The following is a 22,670-nucleotide window of genomic DNA, read 5'->3' as shown; positions in this document are numbered from 1 at the left end:
TGGTGGTGGTGGTGCACACTTTTAATCCCAGCACTCAAAAGATAGAAGTTGGTAGAGTGAGTCCCAGGAGAGCCAGGTCTACATAGAAAAACCCTGTCTCAAAAAAAAACCAATGTGGATGTTCTGTCTTTTACTATCTAAAAGACCTGGAGTCTGCATATAACTCCTGGAACCCTGTCCCCAAGTTAATTCTGATTGGTGAATAAAGATACTGACAGCCAATAGCTCATCATAAGAGACGTGGGTGGGGCTTAGGTTTGGAGGGCCTGGAGAAAGAGGACCATGAGGAGGGAAGGAGGAGGAGAAACTGTCATAGAAGAGAAGAACATACAGGAGAGAAGAAAGGAGAGCCACCATAGGTTATCTGATCCATAAAAAAGTGGATGCGCGGGTTGGCCAACTGGAGGTAAGAGCAGCCAGATGAAGCATAGTAAAGTAATACCTTGGGTTATGGGTAGGAAAGTAGATTCTAGCAGCATGGAGGGTAGGCAGGTGCTCAACTATTGTGTTGCTTAAGGCACATTAAAAATATAAAGGTCCTGTGTCTTTCATCCAGAAACATAAATGGTCTAAGGCTAGGAAAAAGCCCTGGGCTAGGGTTTTTAATATTTTCTACTACAAACCAAAACCCAACCAGAAAAAAGTTATGAAGCCCTCCTAGTGGAGCTTTTCCTTTGGTAAATATGTAGTGTTCTTCCCTCTTCTGATTACTCTATTTTACTCAATGTGAAAATGGCTATGCCAACTTGCTTCTTATGCCCATTTTCTTGGATTTTTCGATCCTTTTATCCTGAAAAGTTGTCCATCCTTTATGAAAAGGTGTGTTTCTTGGATATATCAAAGGATGGATCCTATTTTCATACCCATTTTGTTGGTCTGTGATTTTATTGGGATGTTTTGATTTTTTGATTCCTGTTATTTTGTTGAGAGAGTGGAGTGGTCTATATTGGCCTCTTGAATTTCTAGTTTGGGATTGTTTACTCCTTGTGCTTCCTTGGGTATGGTTAACTTCTTTAGTTTATGTTTTTCTTCCAGTACCTTCCATATGGGTGTGTTTGTAGGTAATTGCTTAAAATTAGCTTTATCATGGAATGTCTACTTTTCTCAGTCTATCGTGACTAAAAGTTCTGCTAGGTATAGTATTTTGTGGTGAAATTTATGGTCTCTAAGAGTCTTTAGAAAAGCTGTCTAGGGGCTTCTGGCTTTTAGTCTCCACTGAGAAGTCAGATGTAGTTCTAATACGTCTGCCTTTACATGTTATTTGGTCTTTTTCCCTTGTAGCTTTTGATATTTTTTCTTTGTTCTGTATGTTTAGTATTTTGACTATTATATGCTAAAGGAAATGTTTTCTGGCATTCTATATGCTTCTTGTACCTTGATAAGCATCTCCTTCTTTAGATTAGAAATTTTTTTTCTATGATTTTGCTGAAGATATTTTCTGTGCTTTTGACATAGGTGTCTTCTACTTCCTATATTCTTATTATTTTTAGATTTGGCTGTCCATAGTATTCCAGATTTCCTGGATGTTTTGTGCCAGGAGTATTTTAGATTTAATACTAAAATACAGTTCTTTGACTGGGGTATCCATTTCCTCTATCCTGTCTTCAATGTCTGAGATTCTCTGTTCTACCTCTTGTGTTCTGTTGGTGAAGCTTGTCTCTGATGTTCCTGTTTGAGTTTCTAACATTTTCATTTCCAGATTTTTCTTAGTTTGTTTTTTTATTCTATTTTTCCTTTCAGTTCTTGAGCTGTTTTCTGTATTTCCTTTCACTGATTGTATAGATTTCTTTAAGGGATTCATTCATTTCCTCTGTCATATTTCTGAGGGCTATCTTAAGGACTTTGCCATATGTTTCAGCTATGCTGTGATGTTCAGGGTCTACTGTGGTAGTGTTTCTGGGCTCTGGTAGAGATACAGTGTTCTGGTTGCCATTGATTGTGTGCTTTTAAACACACTTGCCATTGGGTTGGCGAGATAGTAAGAGCACTAACTGACCTTTTAGGGGTCCTAAATTCAATTTCCAGCAACTACATGGTGGCTCACAGCCATCTGTAATGAGATCTGATGCTCTCTTCTGGTGTGTCTGAAGGCAGTGACAGTGTACTCACATAAAATAAATCTTTAAAAAGACTTTTCATTGATTCTTTGTGAATTTCTGTGGGAAAACTCTGTTAATTAAGATCAAACAAAGTACACCATGATCAGATAACCTCCAGGCTTGTCAAATTATGGGAGACTGCTTTGTCTGGGGAATTCAAAGCCCACACTTACAACTCTATCTGAGGAATGCCATATAGCCTCAACTAGTTTATAGGATCAATTTTCTTTCTCCTGATAAAACTTGTTCAGCTAGCATCAGAGGTTCCTGAAAAGCTTCCCCATGGTAATGAGGCATTCCAGGTACACTAAGTCCCAAGCCAATGAATGACCTTTGCCCATCCTGAAAGTCCCTACCCTCAGTCACCCAACACTTAAGCCTTCAATCACCCTAGGCAACGTTGATCTGTTCATTGAGTGTAGTCCTGGAGCTCAAAGAGCTTCCAAACCCCCTGTTCAACATCTGTGTTCCCACTGCCCTCATTGATTGTATTGGTCAATGATACTTGAGCGCAAGGAGACCCACAATTTCACAGTATGCACCCCAATCTCACTCATCTCCCAGTCTTTTCATATCTGCCTTCTACCCTTGCAACCTCATACCCCAAAAGAAAACAAAAATATAAAATTAAAAACATTAACAAAACAAAATCTCACTGTGGGAGCTGCCATGTGTCACAGTGTGTCACATAGTATACCCTTTTGCCCAAACAGTTTTACTTATAAATATTCATTGCAATGACTCTTCGGACTTGCTCAAGGTCTCTGGCTTTTGTTACTCCCTCAATACTAGATTCTCACTGGGACTCCTCTAGGATACCTTGTTGTTAGCCAGCGTCATGGAGATCTTGCAGCTTTGGGGCTACAGGACCAACTTGTTCACACACTCCCACAGATCATGGATGAGTTAGATGTTGGGGTGGGTCAACTCAAAGCCCTGGATCTGCGCTTACCACATGCACCCCAATCCCACTGAGGTGGTCAGCATGCCAGCTCTTCTGCTGTCCAGATGATGGGCAGGACCATTTCTCCCTTGACCACACTCCATGGCTCTCAAGAGGAGAGGTCAGCTCTCCCTTGTGCTGCTGTCAGTAAAGGACAGGGTTGTTTCCATTCTCCCACCACACACCAGAAGGGTCAGTTCTCTGCATTCAGGCCACCAGGACCAGCTCTCCCTCACTACCCAGGAAAGAGGTGGGGCCAACTCAGCTCTTCCTACCTGCTTCTCTGGCTGAAGTCTCTCTTCCGTGTTCTAATTGGCAGTTTTCAATAGAAGTTTCTCTGCCTCTCAGGGCCTTATTGTAGGTCTCATATAACAGACTCATGAAGAACTACCTCTGATGAGGTGGAAACTGGCTTTAGCATATGGATTCTTTCCCAGCAAATGCCAGATACTGGACAGTTGCATTTGCTTAGCCCCATCCCCAGGTGCAGTAGGTATGAGTTAACACTTAAGTGCCCAATTACAGGACCAGAGTCAACTGCCCAGCTAGGGTGATAGATGAGCTATGACCCTCATGCCCTTCACATTTTACTTCCTGCTTATGGCCTCTTTCCCCCTGTGTCACTGTTCCTTGCAATGGTTCACAAAGGGATGAAGATGTTGATTCACAAACCTCAAAAATCCCAGAGGCTGGGCTGACTTTTGAGATGATTTAATTCAGGTATTCTGCATTATGACCTGGCTCTCTCTGTCCACATCCCCCCTCTGCTATACAAGTACATATAAATACAAGTATATATGATCTATGGGTGGCTCCTAGTGGATGGAAGGTGGCCCCAACTGGCCCCCAGAATCACTGCTCTTACAGCCCTTCTGGGAAGCAGAAGTGTCCTAAGATTTCTTGTAGTGTCATCACAGGCAAACAAGAGCCTAGGACACACACTGGCAACACCCAGGTAACTGTACTAATGCCTCTGTCATTGACCAGGAAAAGAGAAAGAGGAATCAGATACATATTTGTATGGATTGTTGTATACACAACATAAAGGGTTTGGGGTATGACAGGTAGAGAAATTGTTCCCTTACCACATCACATCTGTGCTAGAATTTGTATATATTTTGTTACATGGCAAAGAGGAACTGAGGTCACCACTGTCCAGCAGGTAGGTTGCTAATCAGTTGTCCTTTAATAAGAAGTCTCTTGCATCATCCAGTGGTCCATTTTAACATAGAATCCTGAAGATCAGAAGAAACAGAATGTGTGGGTCTGGCCATGATTCGAGAGATGGAGACAGAGGAAGGGGCCTCAGAACAAGATAGGTCAGCCCATTCTGGAAGCAGAAACAGGCAAGAGGTTCCAGAAGGGTCATGGTCATGCCACACAGATTTTAGCTCATTGAGATTCACAAGGGCTCTTAAATTCCAGAATTGTGTGAGGATAAGTCTGTGCTGTTTTAGGTCTCTGAATTTATTGTAACTTGTTCGGCTGAGGTTTTACAGTAACACAGGAAATGTGGGCTCTTGGCCATTGAGCTTTGTTTGGCTTTTGTTCCTCATGAGATGAAACTATATGTGGAAGTGGTGATGCCTGTAATCAGGAGGCAGAGGCAGGAGAATTGCAGAAATGAAGCCAGACTGGGCTACAGCAAGAGTGTCTCAAACAGGTGTGTGGGGAGGAAGGCACTGTATTTGCAAATCTGCTTTGTGCAAAATGAGAAACCATGAGGAGAAGGGCCAGAGCTTGCAGTGAGCTGGGAGCAGGCCACCTGCTGCCCCTTGCCCATTCTCCCCACCGGCATCTGTCTTGGATGTTCACTGACATGACATTTCCTGTCCTGAAAACACCACATTTACCAGGCACCAAGATTCTCGTTCACCCGATACTTACACCAGCTCACAATATAAAAACCAAAATGCAGGCAATTTGTTCATTAGCAAAAATGTATTTGATAAGTCTGCGTTCAGAGCATTTCCTCATTATAAAGTCAGCCCGTGAACAATGCTGCTTCTTGCGGAGCACAAACTGAGTCAGTATAGCTGACAGACAGCTGCTGTCCTTTATCAGCCCAGCATCCAAATTACTTCCCCATTGTGTTTTCTCACTAGGCGTTTAAGCAATCCTGAGTCACAAAGATAAGAAGCCCCAATAGTAGACATTTCTAAGAGACCTTCTCGAAGTGTCAGAACACCTTCAGTGCCAGTGGAGGGGTGGCAGGGAGGGGTCTGTCCAAGTGAAATCTCTAACAATGGTTCTCAGGGAGGGCAGGACCGGTTGGTTTGAACCACAAATAGGAAAGGCAGACAAGAAGCACCAGAGCTGAAAGTCAGCACCAGAGCCCATACTCTGTGTTCTGGATGTAGAAGGGAATTCTTCTGAGACTTTGGATGTACCTGTCCAGGCTAAGCCTGAGAAAACTCCCAGCTCCAGGGAGACCAGCTACTCTCCTTTGTCTCCCCCAACATTCATTCCCTGGAGGGTTTCCTTCCGATACTCCCTAGCATAGACAGCAACAGTGTCGTAGCCCAGAATGGCTTTCACTACAAGGTAATGCCTTGGACACTTATGGTCTCAAGGCCTACAGACCCAAGGGATTCACCACAGAGGGAACCAAGCACAAGGGAAGTTAGAACCACCTAAAATCACATCTGTCCCTGAGATCTGGGATTTCCTAAGGTCCCTGGTTCCGTTCTGTGCTTTGTCTCAGGAAAGGCTGATCGTGGTGGCAGTAACATGGCTGGCAGTTAAAACCTGTTCATGGTGTTTGTGTTTAACACAGTATTACATTCAGTGTTTTCAAACTCAGTCCGCACCCCAACTCTGTAAAGAATGTGGGGTTTCCTTCCCATTCCGCATGTGAGGAAGGTAAGATTTGCTAATCTCTGCCCATGGTTCTGGCTGTGCGTTCAAAAGAAACACTGCAGCCCATGATCCAGGTGACAAGTAGCTTCTATTATGCCCAGGTGGGTGAACAGGAACAGACATTCTGGAAGGGGACTCAGGGAAGCAGAGACCCTCCCTATAAAGCTTCTGCCTAGCCTGCCTGGGGCAGCTCTGATTTGCCTGAGAAAAGGAACCCTGAAATCACCACCCTCCACTGGGGGCACAATGAGGGTATTGAAACTCAAAGTCCCAGACATGATCAGAGACTAAGATCCGGGCTTAGAGATACTACTTATTCCAGTCACCCAAAACTCCCTCCATGTGCCAGATACTAGGACACAGACTCAGGGGATAACCTCAGAAAGACAGACATGGCCCCTGCCTTTAAGAGTGTAGCTCTTTCTGGAGGCACACTTGTGTGGGGACATGGGGCAGAACACCTTGGTGTCAGTGGCTCCAGTCTGATTAAGCGCCCCCCCTTTCCTGTCAGGGAGAGGTTGGGACTTGGAGAGTGCACACTGATAAGGAGCTGTCTCCATCCAGGATTTGCTGGCCTCTAGGAAGGTCCCAGTGTGTCCACGCTGCTTACACAGAGGCTTGTGTGACGCTAGAGGACAGTCACATAATTGATCGGCTGTGCATCCAGAAATGGGAACGGAAGCAAAAGGGATCGGTGTCCACATGGAATTGCACATGCTACTAATCTATCTGGGGAGAGCTCACTGCACCATGCATGAGCTGGGGTAAGCTCCCCCACCCCCTGCCAGCCAGGGCAGGGATCTGAAGGAGGCAGCAGGTAACCAGTATGTGTCTTCCCTCCTCATCCAGAGCCTACTCTGGGTTTCCATGTTTAGACTTGCTGTTTCAGCCCCATCCAAGGAAGGTCTGTACAGCTGAGAGCTGGGTAGACACCCTGGGCAGGTTCAGTCTGTACACTCAGTATTAAGCCGGAGGGGGCCTGTCTGTGTCCAGGAACGCTCTGCTCACTGTGGCCCATGGCAAGGCCACAGTGGGCACTGCTGCTGTATGCAGTTCAGGCAGTTCTAACAGACAGACTGCACTGGTCAAAGCTTCAAGAGCGATGACTCTTCTACCCAGGCCCAGGCCTTCGCTCCTTCCTCTTTCAGACCTTGGTCACCTTGTTATAACCTTTCAGTGGCAAATCCTGCGTAAAGCAGTGTGGTCAGGCTGGACTAGATGCCATGGTTGTGCACCGGCTTTCCTACTTTAGAACTTTTGATTGTCTTTTCTCACAACCTCATCATCAAGACCCGTGGGACTGCCTAGCAGTATTCCTGAGTCCCCAGCAGAGCAGGGTGTTGCTCCCCTCTGCGTTCTGTCCTGCCCCTACGAATCCTCACTGTCTGCCCTGAACTGCCATATCTACGTTACCAGGCTGAGATGCTCTTGAGGGAAACCCTGCACCCCCGCCCCTGCCCGTGCTGCTCTCCACAGGGGCTGCTATGCATGCAACGAGAATGTCGGCGTCACACAGTATGCCGCATTTCGCATTCTGAGCAGCCAAAGCATGGCTGCCAGGCCATGGCTTCTCGAGCTGTAGCTTCTAGGTTCTCATCTTTGTCTTCTGTGGTCACCATCATCCTCAATCAGATCTGAGGGTGGTGGGATGAGGTCCCGGGGGTTCATCCGAGCTACCAGGCAGACATCATAGCTGTCATGCATGAGGACATTGATGGCCACAACGTTCCACCGGTTCTCCCAAGGGTCCAATTCCAGAATCTCTTTGGAGATAACTTCATGGCGATCTGAAAGGCAGCAAAGGAGAAAGACAAAACAACATGCCAGCGTTAAGCTCAGAGGCTGCCGTCACTCTCTCCAACTGCATCCTCTTTGGGGGCCAAGGGTTAATCAACAAACCACTGAATATGGTACTTTAGGACTGTGAAAGATACGTGTCCTAATAGTATGGCTGGAAAGATGGCTCAGCAGTTACGAGCAGCTCTTGCAGAGGACCCAATTTCCGTTTTCCAACACCCACACTGGATAGCTCACAATCACCTGTAATTCTAGTTGCAGAGGATATGTCACCCTCTTCTGGCCCCTGGTGACATCAGATACATACATGGTCCATGTACATATAAGCAGACACTCATATATACACATAAAAAATCAATACACCTTTAAAATTATTCATTGTGTTAAGTATTGACAGAATACATGGCTGTCTCATGACGGAAGGGTGTTCTGATGACAAGGAGCCGTCTTGAATTCTGTGTGCACAGGAGGAAACACAGCCTGAGCAGTGTGGCCCTTCCCTGGGCATACAGTTGGACAGATACTGACACTTAGACAGGATGTGGGTAGGGTTTATGTCTGTCACAGATGTGACAGTGTTCCTTACTGGTGACAGTGGGGCCCACAACCTTGCAATGGACGGCTTCAGTCACTTCCAGAGTCAGGTAGAAAGAGAGATGCACATGGCAGGGCTTGGGGCAGGGATATAACAATGTCCCAGAGGCAGGGTTGACGTACAACACTCACGGTCACGTGTTAAGGACATTCAGTGGAAGGCAGGGGTAAGGGGACAGTCAGGCTTCCCTCCAAAATTCAGGCATTTATCTTTACTGTCTAGGCCTTTTGTTTGGTTGATTTTTAATAGTTTACTGTTATTTATCTACATGTGTGTATGAGAGACACGTGTGTGTACATAGACAAAAGTATTAGATCCCCAAAGATGAAGTTACAAGTAGTTGTGAGCTATTTATAGGATGCTTGGAACTGAACTCAGGCCTCTGCAAGAGCTGTGGGTGTTCTTAACTGCTAATACAACTATTTATTCTCCTAACAGTCTCATGATTTTTCTCGTATTCTTTAATTATGTAAAGATATTTTTAAATACCTGTCGTTTATCTTTTTATAATTTTTTTCTAAAATAGTTTCACATAAAATATAAACAAAATATAAATTTTTACACAATTTTTATGACTAAAAGGTTAATTTATAGTAGCATTTTTTAATTAAAGAAAACACGGGGTTTCTTAGCAAAAAGTTCTTTCTGCATAAAAGGAAAAACCTTTTTGACAGAACTTTAGCCTAATATTAGTCCTGGCCAGCAGATGGCGACAAAAGCAAAGAAATCCAAAATGGAGGCTTGCCTGCTTTATTTAGTCATTTACTCATTTAATATTCAGTCACTGGGATGGGGACTCCTAGAGCCCAGCGCCCAACATATGCTAGACATTGTGTTACACTCCCATCTCAAATACTTTTCTAAAAATGGAGCTGTTTAATCTACAAACATTTGTCCAGTCTCTCTGTACATCTGCTATAATCCTACACACACACACACACACACACACACACACTTTTGTTGTTGTTATTGGAAAACGGACCTCAGTGCATATCCTTTGAGCCACAGCTGGTTTCTGGGGAAGATTCTTTTTCCTAGAAGGGCAGACTGGTGGTCACGTGTTCCTCCTTGCAGGCATGCTGGTTGCTTCTGTGTGGGTATGGACTTAAGGGTACAGAGTACAGTACAGATTTGTAGCCTGGGCACCAGAGAGTGGTGTAGGAAGTGGGCTGGGTCACCCGCATCTATTCTTAATGAGATTTTAACCTGGAGGAAATGAGTCAAGTCGTATGTGACTGAGAATCAAGATTGCCCAGATTGGCCTTTTAAAACAGTTGCTGACCCCTGGTGTACATCAAGACCAGAAGGTTCAAGACAGGTTAATATACAGAGAGAATGAACCGCAGACGCCATCAGAGGAATGCACATAGGACAAGCTCTATGGAGCCTCACCCCCCCACGCCTGGGATGAGGAGTCCAGACAGACGGGCATATCGCCTTCTCACTCAGAGATTGGGCTCCCACCAGAAATCCCCACAGATGCAGTCGGTACTGAATTCACAAGAGAAGACTGAAGGCCGCTAGGCAGAAGCCAGCAGCAGAAGAAGTGCTAGGTACAAGGAGCAAGGAACACAGGATGTGAACTCTGGAAAGATGGGCTAGGCCTCTGGAGTGCTTGGAACTTGGAAATCAGGAATTGTTCTGATCTGTTCTGAGGCCTGGTGGGTTGTACTTTTTTTTACCTGGATCCCTGTGCCTAGGCACCCTTCGAATTCGATGCACAAAGATACTTAAGGAAGTGTGTGTGGCTTACACTGAACCTAACTAATGCAGAATTAGAGTAGACAGACATATTTGGTGAATCCTCCTTTGGAAAGTGGGTGACTCCCTCCCAAGGACAAAGTATCCATGCTCTGTGCCTCTTTTCATTCTCTGTAACGTTGGCCTCAGAGGATGGACTCAAGGGTGACATGAGTGACTGGATGTTATCATAGGTGATCCCCAAGAGCAGTGTCTGGCACATGCCACAGACAGGCTGACCATGAACACATTGGCCCTCCATGTACACTGGTTCTGCATCTGTGAACTCAACCAACCCTGGATTAAAATACCCTTCACAATGGGAAAAGATACCCTGCACAATAGTCACAAACAATATGAAATACCTTGGTGTGACTCTAACTAAGCAAGTGAAGGACCTTATGACAAGAACTTCAAATCTCTGAAGAAGGAAATTGAAGAAGATCTCAGAAGATGGAAAGATCTCTCATGCTGATGGACTGGAAGGATCAACATTGTAAAAATGGCCATCTTACCAAAAGCAATCTACAGATTCAATGCATTCTCCATCAAAATTCCAGCTCAATTCTTCATAGAGTTGGAAAGAGCAATTTGCAAATTCATCTGGAATAACAAAAAACCTACAATAGCAAAATCCATCCTCAACAACAAGAAAACATCTGCGGGAATCACCATCCCTGACCTCAAGCTATATTACAAGGCAATTGTGTTAAAAACCACATGGTACAGAGATAGGCACATAGATCAATGGAAAAGAATAGAAGATCCAGAAATGAACTCTCATACATATGGTCACTTGATTTTTGACAAAGAAGCTGAAAATATTAAATGGGAAAAGGAAAGCCTCTTCAACAAATGGTGTTGGTTTAACTGGCACTCAGCATGCAGAAGAATGAAAATAGACCCTTTCTTATCTCCTTGTACAAAGCTCAAGTGTAAGTGGATCAAAGATCTCCCCATTATACCAGGTACACTGAAACTATTAGAAGAGAAAATAGGGAAAACCTTAGAACACATAGGCACAGGAGAACATTTTCTGACTAGAACACCAATGGCTTGTGCTCTAAGATCAAGAATCGATAAATGGGATTTAATGAGATTGTGAAGTTTCCTGGGTGTCATCATCCCTCTGGCTCTTACAATGTGTCTGCTTTCTCTTCTGCATAGTTCCCTGACCCCTGATAGAAGGTTTTTATGATAATATTCTATTTAGGACTCACTGTTTTAAAGTATTTTATTTTCAGCATGAAATCTAATTGTGTGTTCATTCCTATCCACCGAAAAAGTAAGGTTCTGTGATTATGGCTGAGCAAGGCAATAATTTTAGGGAGGGAGTTAGCACAATGTTTTAAAATACCAAATTTGTATTTTTGTGCTATTTATGGTGTATATTAAATGTATAAACTGAAAGGAACAAAAAATATGCAAGGAATGCATTGCCTCTGTATTAGTGCATGTTTATAGTGTGGTAGCTCATACATGAAGTGTGGAAGCAGTTCTTAGACTGTGGGTAATGACTCCACGTGTGCCAGCTGTGACAAATGTTAGCAGCAACAAAAGTTTTATAAATGTCCATGAACTGGAAATTAGTTCAAAATCAAATGTGTGTTGTAGCTAAGGCATTCTGGCAGTGTTCACTTGTGTGGCACTGTGACCTCATGGCAGTCCTAGTTCTAAACACAACACTGACCGTTGATCTGCATTTATCACACCGGTTTCAGTTTTCAGTGCATGAAACACCTCAGCCCAGATTCAAGCCTGTGTGCTGTGTGTTAGAAACTGTAGGTTTGAAGTGGAAATGTTAAGGATTCTTTGGAGAGTCAGTTGTGTTGGATGGTGTTGTGCTGGGACAAACATGTGAAGACGTGTTTCCCTGAAGTGGGTACAGGTGAAAGGCACACTCATCAAGGAATGTTTAGCTGAAGCAGACACAGGAGCAAGGATGTTCTGCTAAAGCAAGCACGTGAAAGGACACATGATAAAAGATTATTTGCTAAGGCCATACATATATTTGTCTAACTTACACTGTGTAGTAGAGCTCCATTTGTCTTGACTCCATGGTGTACTGAAGTTTGTTGCTGCTCCCAAGTGCTTGGGCTGATTGGATGCGCTTGCTGAGGTAAGGCACATGGTAAGGCAAGAGCCATGCTGAAGCCAGTTATGTGGAGGACACGTGGTGTTTGGTGGGTATAAATGGGACTCCATGGAGTGACAGAGACAGAGCTTGGCTTGCTGGTACAGCTAGCTGTGCAATGCTTGTGGGTCTCACATCTTCGCTGATATTCACCTCCCTGAGAGACACAGCTGAGAACTTCTCCTGGACCTCCTGGTCCCTCCTGATGACTCACACCCAGGCTGGGGCCTGGCTGTCTCTGCGAGATTGTGTCACCGCTAATGCTAACCCGACTCTACCAAACTGGACTGCTGGTGTATCTATGAAGTGTTTGCAGGTAGATCGAGCTGCCTTTGCTACCCTGTGAACTGACCAGACAAACACAGGCGGGAGTTGCTTCAAAGAACCTTTCTAAACAGGTCCACTTCCCCAGTGTCCTTTGTTTCCCACTACCTCTGGTGGGTGATGGGCTACAAAGAGGTTAAAGCATTTAAGAACCATCATTAAAAATAGGATTTGAGAAAATTAAAATAATACAAGTTTTTGGTTTTGTTTCTTGGTTTGTTTGTTTAAATTTTGTCTTTTATCTCTTCCTTTCCTTTCTTTCCTTTCTCCTTCCTTCTTTCCTTCTTTCCTTCTTTCTTTCTTTCCTTTGAGTCAGGGTTTCTCTATATAGCTCTGAACCTGGCTGTCCTGGAACCTGCTATGCAGACCAAGCTGGTCTCAGACTCACGGGGAAACATCCACCTCTGCCTCCTGGATGCTGAAATTAAAGGTGTGCATCACCACACACAGGAATTTCAGGACTTTTGTTGCACACACAAAACTTCTGCTCTTTTTCTAACTTTGAAAGATTTGTTTATTGTATTATTTGTATTTGTATTACTACATATGTGCCTGGTGCCTGTAGAGGTCAGAAGGTATTGGGTTCCCTGGAACTGAAGTTACAGACGATTGTGAGCTACTTCATGGAACTCAAACCCAGGCAGGCTGTCAATGAAACCACAAGCACTCTTAACCGACCCTGCAGGCTAAAGTTTGTGCTCTTACAGAAACATAGTTGGGTTGAGGTTTGCTCTATTGCTATGGGTTTTAATGCTAGATTCTGTACCTGATGGTCTAGGCCTACCAGTGGATTCTCACATTACAGGCTTTTGGCTTTTGATGTGCAAACATTGTTCCTTGATTTTAAACTATTAATTAAATAAAACTGGTAACAGTCAATCACTGGAGGTAGGTGGGTTACAAGGTTGGTGTGGAGGAGACAAAGAGAAGGGAGATTCCTGATATATATGGCATGTCTCATTCCCAAGGCTTCCATGCCAAAAAGACCCACAGCACAGTCCTTTGGAATATTAGTCATCCTCTATCACTGTGACAAAATACCCGAGGCAAATAATTTATAAATGATAAAGTTTTACTTTGTTCATGGTCTTTGGGGTTTCACACATGGTTTATTGGCCCTGTTGTTTTGAATCCTATGGTGACCATATAACACAGCAATGGTAGGAGCTCATGGTGGAGGAAGCTATTCACTTCATTGCAGCTGGAAAGGCAGGGTCATACAGACCCCTCCAAGAGTGCCTAAGGATCTGGTACAAAGACTTGAAAGACCTACAAGTAGGCCTTATACATCCTAGAGGTTTAACTATCTTCCAGCATCACCAAACTAAAGAACAAACCTTTGGTATACAGATTCTGGGGTACACTGCAGATTCAAGTAATAGAAAAGACACAGAGGTATAGATCTCAGGGACACACACCTGAGAAAATAGTCTGACACTTGGATTTGCTGCCTTCACGTATTGATGTCCTGATGTTTTCTTTGTACTTTAGATTGTTTCTCCTTTCGGTGGTGTTGACATCACCTTCCAATGCTTTGCTTCCTGAATTCTCTCACCTAATATTACTTTATGTGTGTACATGTGTGATATAGCCCTGGATGGACTAGTACTGTGTAGCCCAACCTGGCTGTAAACTCATGTCAATCTTCTGCCTCAGCCTCCTGAGATTACAGGTCTGTGCCATGGTGCTTGGATGTCTTATCATAGCCCTTCATGCAGAAAGCAGAGATGTGAGTTCCACAAGCCATCTCCCCTGCTGGCTGATGTTCTCACTGTCAGTGTGGCCAGGTCTCCACAGGGTCACAGTGCTACCCACTTTAATGTTACTGAATCGCTCAGGTGCTGTGGGTATCGAGATTTGAGGGGTTGTTTTGTCAGGATTTGGAGATAGAGAATTTCTGCATTCTAGTGACCACCCATTTTTCTCTCTGTGGGGTATATCTGATGCTGTTTGCTTACTACCATGAGAACATCTAAAGGATTCTTAGTTTTCAAACTAGAGGAAATTTTGGTTCAAACAACTTAAAAGTTGCCCTGATGAAAGAATAATAAGAAGATGGATGCATTGTTTGTTAGTCAGGGTTTCTATTGCTAAAACCAAACACCAGGACCGAAAAGCAAGTTGGGAGGAAAGGGTGTGTGTGGCTTATATTTTCAAATTGCTGTTCATCATTGAAGGAGATCAGAACAGGAACTTAAACAGGGCACAAATCTGAATGCAGGAGCCAATGCAGAGGCCATGGAGGAATGCTGCTTTCTGTCTTGCTCATCATGGTTTGCTCAACCTGTTTTTTTATACCAGGAAGGCCCACCAGCCCAGAGGTGGCACCACCCACCTCCCACATCAATCACTAATTAAGAAAATGCCTTACCGCCAGATCTTATGGAGGCATTTTCCCATTGAAGATTTCTTTTTTTCAGATAACTCTAGCTTATGTCAAACTGACAACTGGCTATTCGGGACACAGTGGTACAGAGGATGAGGCAGGAGGATAACCGCCTACACCCCAGACATTCAGTATCCGACTGGGCAAAGCAAGACTTTGTCTTAAGAAGAGACCAATAACAGGATAAAATGAATATAAGGACAAACACTTTCAGTTGTGCAGGGTTGTCTGACGTTAATAAAATGACTACCTTAATGGGTACATAGGTACATTAGCTGTTGAGATCATTCACTGTTTTCTCAATTCTTAAGGAAGGCAATGACTCCATACAAGCTAGTTAACTTGCCTAGTAGAACGCTGCTCCAAGGGAGCTAAATAGTATGATTGGTGAGTTTAATCGCAGAAACATAGAACCCTGTGCCAAACAAGTGAAAGAATGCATGCACCCAAACATTTATAGAGTGTATACACTAGCTAATCATGGCTTATAGTGAGAGAAAATCTAAATAAAGCTGAAATTACAGAAGGTGTGTACCTGCCCGGAAGACAACTGAATTCAGACTTCACCACTGAAGGGCAAACAGCAGGATAGGGATGGGAAACAACTCATCAGAGAGGCTTCCTGATGCCACCTGGGGTCTAGTGTGATAGTAGGCAGGACTGTGATCAATAGGTGACACAGCAGCATGGGGGCGGGGCTGAGTGGGGGCAAGGCCAACCCAGTAAAAGATGCCTGCTGAAGCGTGGATGAGGGAAATGGCCTGTTACTTATATTTCATTAAAAGTGCTTCAGACAGAGCAAAAAGAGAAGGAAAACAAAACAATATTTAGGGCACAAATAAAAACAACAAGCTACTTGGTGCGGTAATTGGAGTACAGACTGTTGGGGGAGTCCTTCTGGAATAAGCGTTCTGATGCCAGTGAGGTTTGAAGAGAGATGTCACCCACAAACCTGGACGTTGGAAAGTCTTCAATACATTTTGTATTCTACAATACAATACAGTTTGTATTCTAACTTTATACTCTAAAATCACAAGGTAGAGCAGATATGCAAGCAAGAGTTCACAGGAGGGTGCATGGTAGCCAGCAGGTTGTTAAGGACAATGACCCATGGCTTCAGCTATCCCTCAGGGTCATTCTGTTCCAGGTAACAAGTGAAGCCATGGTTGGCAGGCAGGCAGTACAAGCTTTAAGTAAATCACTAAACAAATCAATAAGTCATTATGTAATAATTGGTCTTTTCTACTTTATCCTACTTCAAGACAATTGTATTATTCAAGGCCAAGTTAGTGGGACCCTGTCTCCAATTAAAAAGTTGGGGGAAAGTGGGTTGGTGATATAGCTCAGTGGGAGAAACTGACTGACGTGCACAAGGCCCTTGGCTCAATCCCCAGTACAGAAGGGAATTAGTATTACTTTGGCGGAATTTATATGCTATGATTTTAGATCAATTTGGGAAGGGCTTACAGCTTAGCAGCGACCCTAATTAGAAACTAATTAGATATACTTCTCAGTCTTGAGAGCAGGGAGGCTTTATTACCTTTCAAAATCCCAGTGAATATACTAGCCACATGGAAAGCAGGAAATCACATCAGACTTCTGGCCTCAAGTTTCAAAAGTGTGACAGAGTCATCTGCACCAAGCTGAAAACATTTCTGAGAATTTCTCTGAAGCTCTGGCCTGGGTGCTGAATCCAGTTTCACGTCCCTCTCTTTTCACATATGCCTTCAAGCGTCTCTTCTGCGTGCTCAACCATTTACAAGATTCCTGGGATGGCTCTATATGTCATACTCTGCCATTTCAAAGCTGAATACTGTTTGACTTGTTTGGAATGTTTAAGAGTTCCCAGCTGAGGGTTAGAGATGGCTCAGTAGTTAAGAGTGTTTGTATACTGCTCTTGCAGAGGTCCCAAGTTCAGTTCCTAGTCAAGATGGTGGCTCACATGAACACACACACACACACACACACACACACACACACACACACACACAAATACAATTAAAAAATTAAAAAGCTGATAATCAGGCATGGTGGCTCATCACTGAGTTGTAAAGATGAGCATATTGGAATTTGTCTATCCTTTGATAGTAAATTAAAAAATAGAATATATTTATCATGTGTATGTGTGTGAGTAGTTGACTCTCCCACCTCCTCCCGCACTGTGTGGGTTCCAGGATTTGTACTTAAGTTGTCAGTCTTGGTGACAAGAACATGTTTCATCAGCCCCTGAACCATTTAACTAGCTTTTAAATGTTTAGCGTTGTGAACAGGTGCAGTTTCTATAACTTCTACTGCTGTGTCACCTTCTGAGTGGCAGAAAGAATGCCTGGCCCTTCCCTGGTTCTGTGGGGTGTGGGTGCAGGGGGAGGGAGATGTGCACTGCCTCAGCAAGAATAGGAGCGGTCTGGCGAATAGACAGCAGTCCTGCACAGCAGGAGTCCTGTGAGTTCATCCCGAAAGCTGAAGTACCGGCCTGCTCTCTGGGACTGTCTGAAATTTGCTTTCAAGCATGGCCACATTCAGGATCTGGGGTTTGATTGTTTGTTGCTTGTTGTTTTTTGTCTTTCTGGGAGCACAGTTCCTGTGTCCTCATTCAGATGAATGTAGGTAGGCCTCTCATTGCTGCAGCTAATGACCTTTTCTGGATTAATTTCCCATCTCCCTCACGCTGTAGTTACAAACCACATGTGTGTTGCCATTGTTCCCAGGAATATGTAATTTCTCGGACATGGGATAAACTCACTGCATTAACAGTAAATGGTAAGTGATAGCAAACCTCAGCGAGTGGGTGAGCTTCTGTGTGACCCCAGATTGTCACCATTTCCATCAGGTTGGTGAACCACCTTGGTTTATCCTCTTGGTGTCACTCTTGGTACTTTTCTAAGCTCTGGGTTTGGAGACCCAGGAAAGGGGCTGGCATTTGAGTTGACCTACTTAGGATTAAATATCATCACATTAACAAGGAAAAGGCACAGGAGAGTGAACCCCTTGTCGGCTCTTTTCAATCTAGGTACTCCCCAAAAATAGATGCACCACAAACAACAGCACCATTTTCCTTGGACTCAGGCAAGCCTGAGCAGCACGCCTCCAGCAGCCAGGGGCTCATAGGAAAATGGGATCAGCTATACCAGGGAGTAAATGAAATATAGCACCAGGTTTGAGGTAAATAAGGCAGCGGAAGCCTGTGTGTGTGGCAGACTGGGATTGGGATACACCCCATGATTGTTAGGGCATACACTGTGCTGTGGAAGGTACTTCAGTGGAAACATAGGGACCATTTTCATCTGTTTTACTCTTTAAGGCATTTGGAAAAGTGTTTTGGGGAGACCTTATACTGTTTCCCACTAATTATCAGTAAAATGTCAACTTTCTGGGTTTTATTATAAGAATAGTATTACTATTTAAATTTTTATATTTATATTTTATTTTAAATTCTCCCTCCCCCTTTTTCTCTCCCTCCCTCTCCCCCATCTCTGTCTGTCTATCTGTCTTTCTCTCTCTCTCTCTCTCTCTCTCTCTCTCTCTCTCTCTCTCTCTCTGTGTGTGTGTGTGTGTGTGTGTGTGTGTGTGTGTGTGTGTATACAGAGGGCCGAAAAGGATGTCAGGTTCCCTGGAGTGATAAGCAATTGTGAGCTGCCTCACTTGGGTACCAGGAACTGAACTTAAGTCCTTTGGAAGAGTGGTCCACACTACTAAGTTCTGAGCCATGCCAGCCCTACAGAAATGATATTAAGGACATTTCCCACTGGCTTTTGTAAGGCACGCCTTGTCTCTGCTGTGCTGACTTTCCCTTTACTCAGTTTCTGTGGCACTGTTGTCATCGATGTGACCGACTACCTGACAAGAAGCATCTTAAGGAGGAAGGATTTTCTTCTGAGCTCAGAGCTTAGGGAACACAGTCCATCATGCTGGTGCCTTCATGGTGGTGGGAGTGAGCCGTGTCTTGCTCTGCCCAAGTGTAGGCAGACCAGGAAACAGAATAAAAGCAGGATGGGCCATAAACTGGAGGTCTGCTCCCCAGAGACCTTCTTCTATTTAGACCAGTGTTTCTCAACCTGTGGGTAGAGACCTTTTTGTAGGGTCAAACGATCTTTTCACAGGGGTTGCCTAAGACCATTGGAAGTATCAGACGTTTACACTATGATTCATAATAGCCGTCACATTACAGCTATGAAGTAGCAACAAAAACAACTTTATGGTTGGGGGTCACCACAACATGTGGAACTGCATTAAAGAAAGGGTCACAGCATTAGGAAGGTTGAGAACTGCTGATCTAGAATCCCTACCTAAAAGTGACATAGCCTTCTAAAACAGTGCTAGCAGCCAGCGACCAAGTCTTCACACATCTAAGTCTGAGGGGAGCAGTTCACACCAAAACCGTAAAATAGGTTTATTTCAATTTTCACCTCACTGTGAGGTGTGCTCTGCATTCTCCTCTGCAAGCCACTGCTCCGAGGAGGGGAATGAGCCACCTTACTGCCTGAGATGCTCTGGCTTACCAGATGTGTGAATAAACAGAAAAATCCAGTCTCCTTTGGCTTGTTCCCAGTCAGGGATGTGACCTGCTCTTCTGATGGTAAGTGAATTGTCTGCTAGTGAAAACAACAGAATAACTAAACCCCAGCTCAGGAGGGAGGGAGAGAGAGGAACAGGTGGCAGCCTGTTCACAAGGATAAAAGAGTGGCAAAGGCTCTGCAGGCAGAGTGGGAAGAAATGTGTCTTCATGATCCCACAGGACACACACGATGGGTTCACACAGTGTGGCAGCATTCTTGCCTGGACCACACATTTAATTACTTAAGGATTTCATCAAAATGAAGGAAACATATGATCAATCATTTTTGATCAAGGGAAATTAGCATTCCATTGGTGGACTGTAAACCAATTCTTACCTTTTCTCAGTTTATTTGTAAGAGTATGTGTAGTTCTGGTAGGCCTGGAACTTGCTATATAGACCAGACTGGCCCTGAACTCATAGTGACCCACCTGCCTCTGCCTCCAGTGATGTAATGACAGGCATGCACACCACAATGTCCAGCTTAGAATGCTTCTATAAAGTCACAGGGGAACATTAAAGTAAAAAAAAAAAAAAAAAAAAAAAAAAAAAAAAAAAAAAAAAAAAAAAAAAAAAAAAAACAGGCTTGGAGGAATGGCTTAGCACTGCTCTTCCAGAGGTTCTGGGTTTGGTTCCTAGCACCCACATGGAAGCGCACAGCTGTCTGTAGCTAAAGTTGAGTTGATATGCTCTTTGCACTGCTAAGTGATGTGCCTCCGTAGAGTTTACCATGACTTGTTTCTCTGCTCATCGCCTTAAGGACCTTTGAGTCACTCAGGTTACAAAACTTTAAGTTGCTCAAATTACAACTTGAAAGACACTCATGTACATGTTTTTGTATTATCACCCTTCCCCTCTCTTGGGCAATCACTGACACACATGCCAGGCTACAGGGTGAGTGTGTTGCCTTTTCCCAGAGTGGCTGTTTTTCTTGGCATGCTCACCAGGGATGCATGGGAGTCTGCTTTTAACACTCTCATGAGGTCAAGACCTAATTATCAAATAATGTCTTAAAATATTTATCCTTTCAGATAGTTTACAGTGTAGTACCTCATGGTGACTTTTATTCACATTTCCATAAGGAAATGAAGTAAAACATCATATTTCAGATTTTGTGTATACTTTGGTGAAGAGTCTGCAAGTTTTATGCCCTCTTACTTTTTACTCGGCTGTTTTGTTTCCTTATTTCTTGGGTGGGAGTTAGTTTTTCTCACCTATCAAATTTGGGTTGTTAGGCTTGGTGCCACTAAGCTCCTAGCATCAATTCGGAACACCATCCTGAAGTGACAATTTCTGGCTTCTTAGGACACTCAGTTGTGTCACGTGATGGTTTCCCGAAAGCTGTCTTCTGAGAGGATGTTCTGCTGAAGCAGACTCTTGAGAGGATGTGTGGTGTATGGAAAGAGTCTAAGTAGAATCCAACAGACAGTGAATGGCTTTTGCATTGGTTCGCCTTGCAATGTTTTACTGATTTTCACTGAGCTTCTTTTGTTGTAACTTCATAGAGAGAAACACGCCAAAGAACCCATGGCATTCTGGGTGCTTCTTGCTGCTTCCATGGACTTGTGCCAATTCGGTTGGTGGAGCCTCAAGGTTGCTTCTGGATCCAGCCACTGCTACTGATTCCTGTTTGGTTTTGCCAATGACTGCTGCTACTGATTTGTATTTGATGTTTTGAACTGGATGCTGATATCCTGACAATGAGGACTGGATCCCCCCAAAGAACTACTTCTAAACAAGTCCTCATCCTTGTTCTATTTACCATCTTTCTCTCCTACCTTTGGTTGGTGGGCTAGAAGAGAGGTTGAAGCATTTAAGAACTCTTATTAAAGTCTGTTTTGAGAAATCTAAGCCTGCACCATCCTTACTTCACTCAGTTACATTCTTATTAAAAATAAGTTTGCTGGCCAGGAATTGTGGTATTTATTGTGATATTATTAAATGCCTTCAATCCTAGAATTCAAATGGCAGAGTCAGGAGGATCTCTGTAAGTTCAAGGCTAGCCTGATCTACATAGCCATGTCTGCATAGTCAGATCCTGTCTCAAAGCAAAGCAAATTGAAATAATATGCCACATTTCTTTGGATCTATTTATAAATGTTTGACTGAGTTTTTTGTTTTTGTTTTTTAACCCATTTTCTTGTTCTGTGTCACCAGACCCCACTGTGTTAAGGCGAGCTTTATACGGAGCCTTCAAGTTATAAGATGAACACTTTTGCTTTACTGTTTCCATTTGAAAATAGTTTTTGCTCTTCGAGCTCCTGTTGCTTCCCATAGAAATCTGAGAATAAACTTGTCTATGTGCACAAGGAGTCTGAACAAAATTTTTATTAGAAGAGAATTAAATCATTAGGTCAATTTGGGAAGAATCAACAGCTTTACTGTAATTAGTCTTCCAACTCATAAAGCTGGAAGCTTATTTTTTTAGCTCTTCCCAGATACAGACCCTGAAGTTTTTTGGTTTTTTTAGTTGCCCCTGAGCTCCCTTGAAAGTTAGTTTCTTGGATACTAAACACATGTAAAGGAATCACCAGTAATTCCTAAGGTTTTGTTTTGTATTCTCTCCGGTGTTCTGATAGCTGGAATGCGTGTCTGCCACTAGGTGTCGTCTACCACTAAAGTCTTCATGTCTGGGATCTTTCTGCCTCTTCCCCATGCAAACTGCACGGTTTATCTGGGGGCTCATGATGTTGTGAAAGTAGATGGTGGGGTGCCACACAAATTGTGAATATGCAACCCCCCACTTTTTTCACATATAAGGAATGAATGCCGTATGAATTGCATGCACTAAGGCTGCTTTTAAAGGAAAAAGTAACAACTATCATTCTGCTTTCTGCTTTGGTGTTCTGCGTCTGGGTTTGACAGTAAAGATTTGAGCTGAAGTACCCGTAGGGAGATGGTGACCAGAAGATGGTCACTTCCTCTTCTCCCTTCCTTTGCCTCCTGCTCTCCCCTCCCCCTGCAAACCCACTTCTGCCTTTCCTGGGCATTTCCTAATGAGTGGAGTAGTAGACCAGATGATTTCTAGAGACCACCTTTTCTCTCAGAGCAATATTTTCATGATTCACTTCTGCTGTGAGAGTGCGGAACTTTTTACCTGTTCACCGGCTATTAAGCAGGTGGGTTGTTTCTATCTCCAGGCTGTTACAGCACCAGAGTGTGGACACTCCTCGATGGACTTCTGTGTATAGATGGAGTCCTTTATGTAGGTACCAGGGTCAAACTGCTAGGTCGCATG

General features: G+C 43.7%; 1 protein-coding gene across 2 annotated transcripts in view; it reads right to left on the bottom strand.

Moving 5' to 3' along the window:
- Positions 1–4,970: 4,970 nt before the first annotated feature.
- The window catches only part of KBTBD12 (kelch repeat and BTB domain containing 12), a 70,086-nt gene continuing 52,386 nt past the window's right edge, over positions 4,971–22,670 (bottom strand). For both annotated transcript variants that reach the window (XM_080915048.1, XM_080915049.1), the window contains exon 6: positions 4,971–7,688. In XM_080915048.1, coding sequence (XP_080771174.1) covers positions 7,495–7,688 — 194 coding nt within the window. In that variant the 3' untranslated portion in view covers positions 4,971–7,494. The remainder of the gene's footprint in view (positions 7,689–22,670) is intronic.

The sequence above is a fragment of the Micromys minutus genome (assembly GCF_963924665.1).
Source record: "Micromys minutus genome assembly, chromosome: 3".
In the NCBI taxonomy this organism is placed as follows: domain Eukaryota; kingdom Metazoa; phylum Chordata; class Mammalia; order Rodentia; family Muridae; genus Micromys; species Micromys minutus.
The sequence above is the reverse complement of the archived record's forward strand: the minus strand, read 5'-3'. Positions and strand labels throughout refer to the sequence as shown.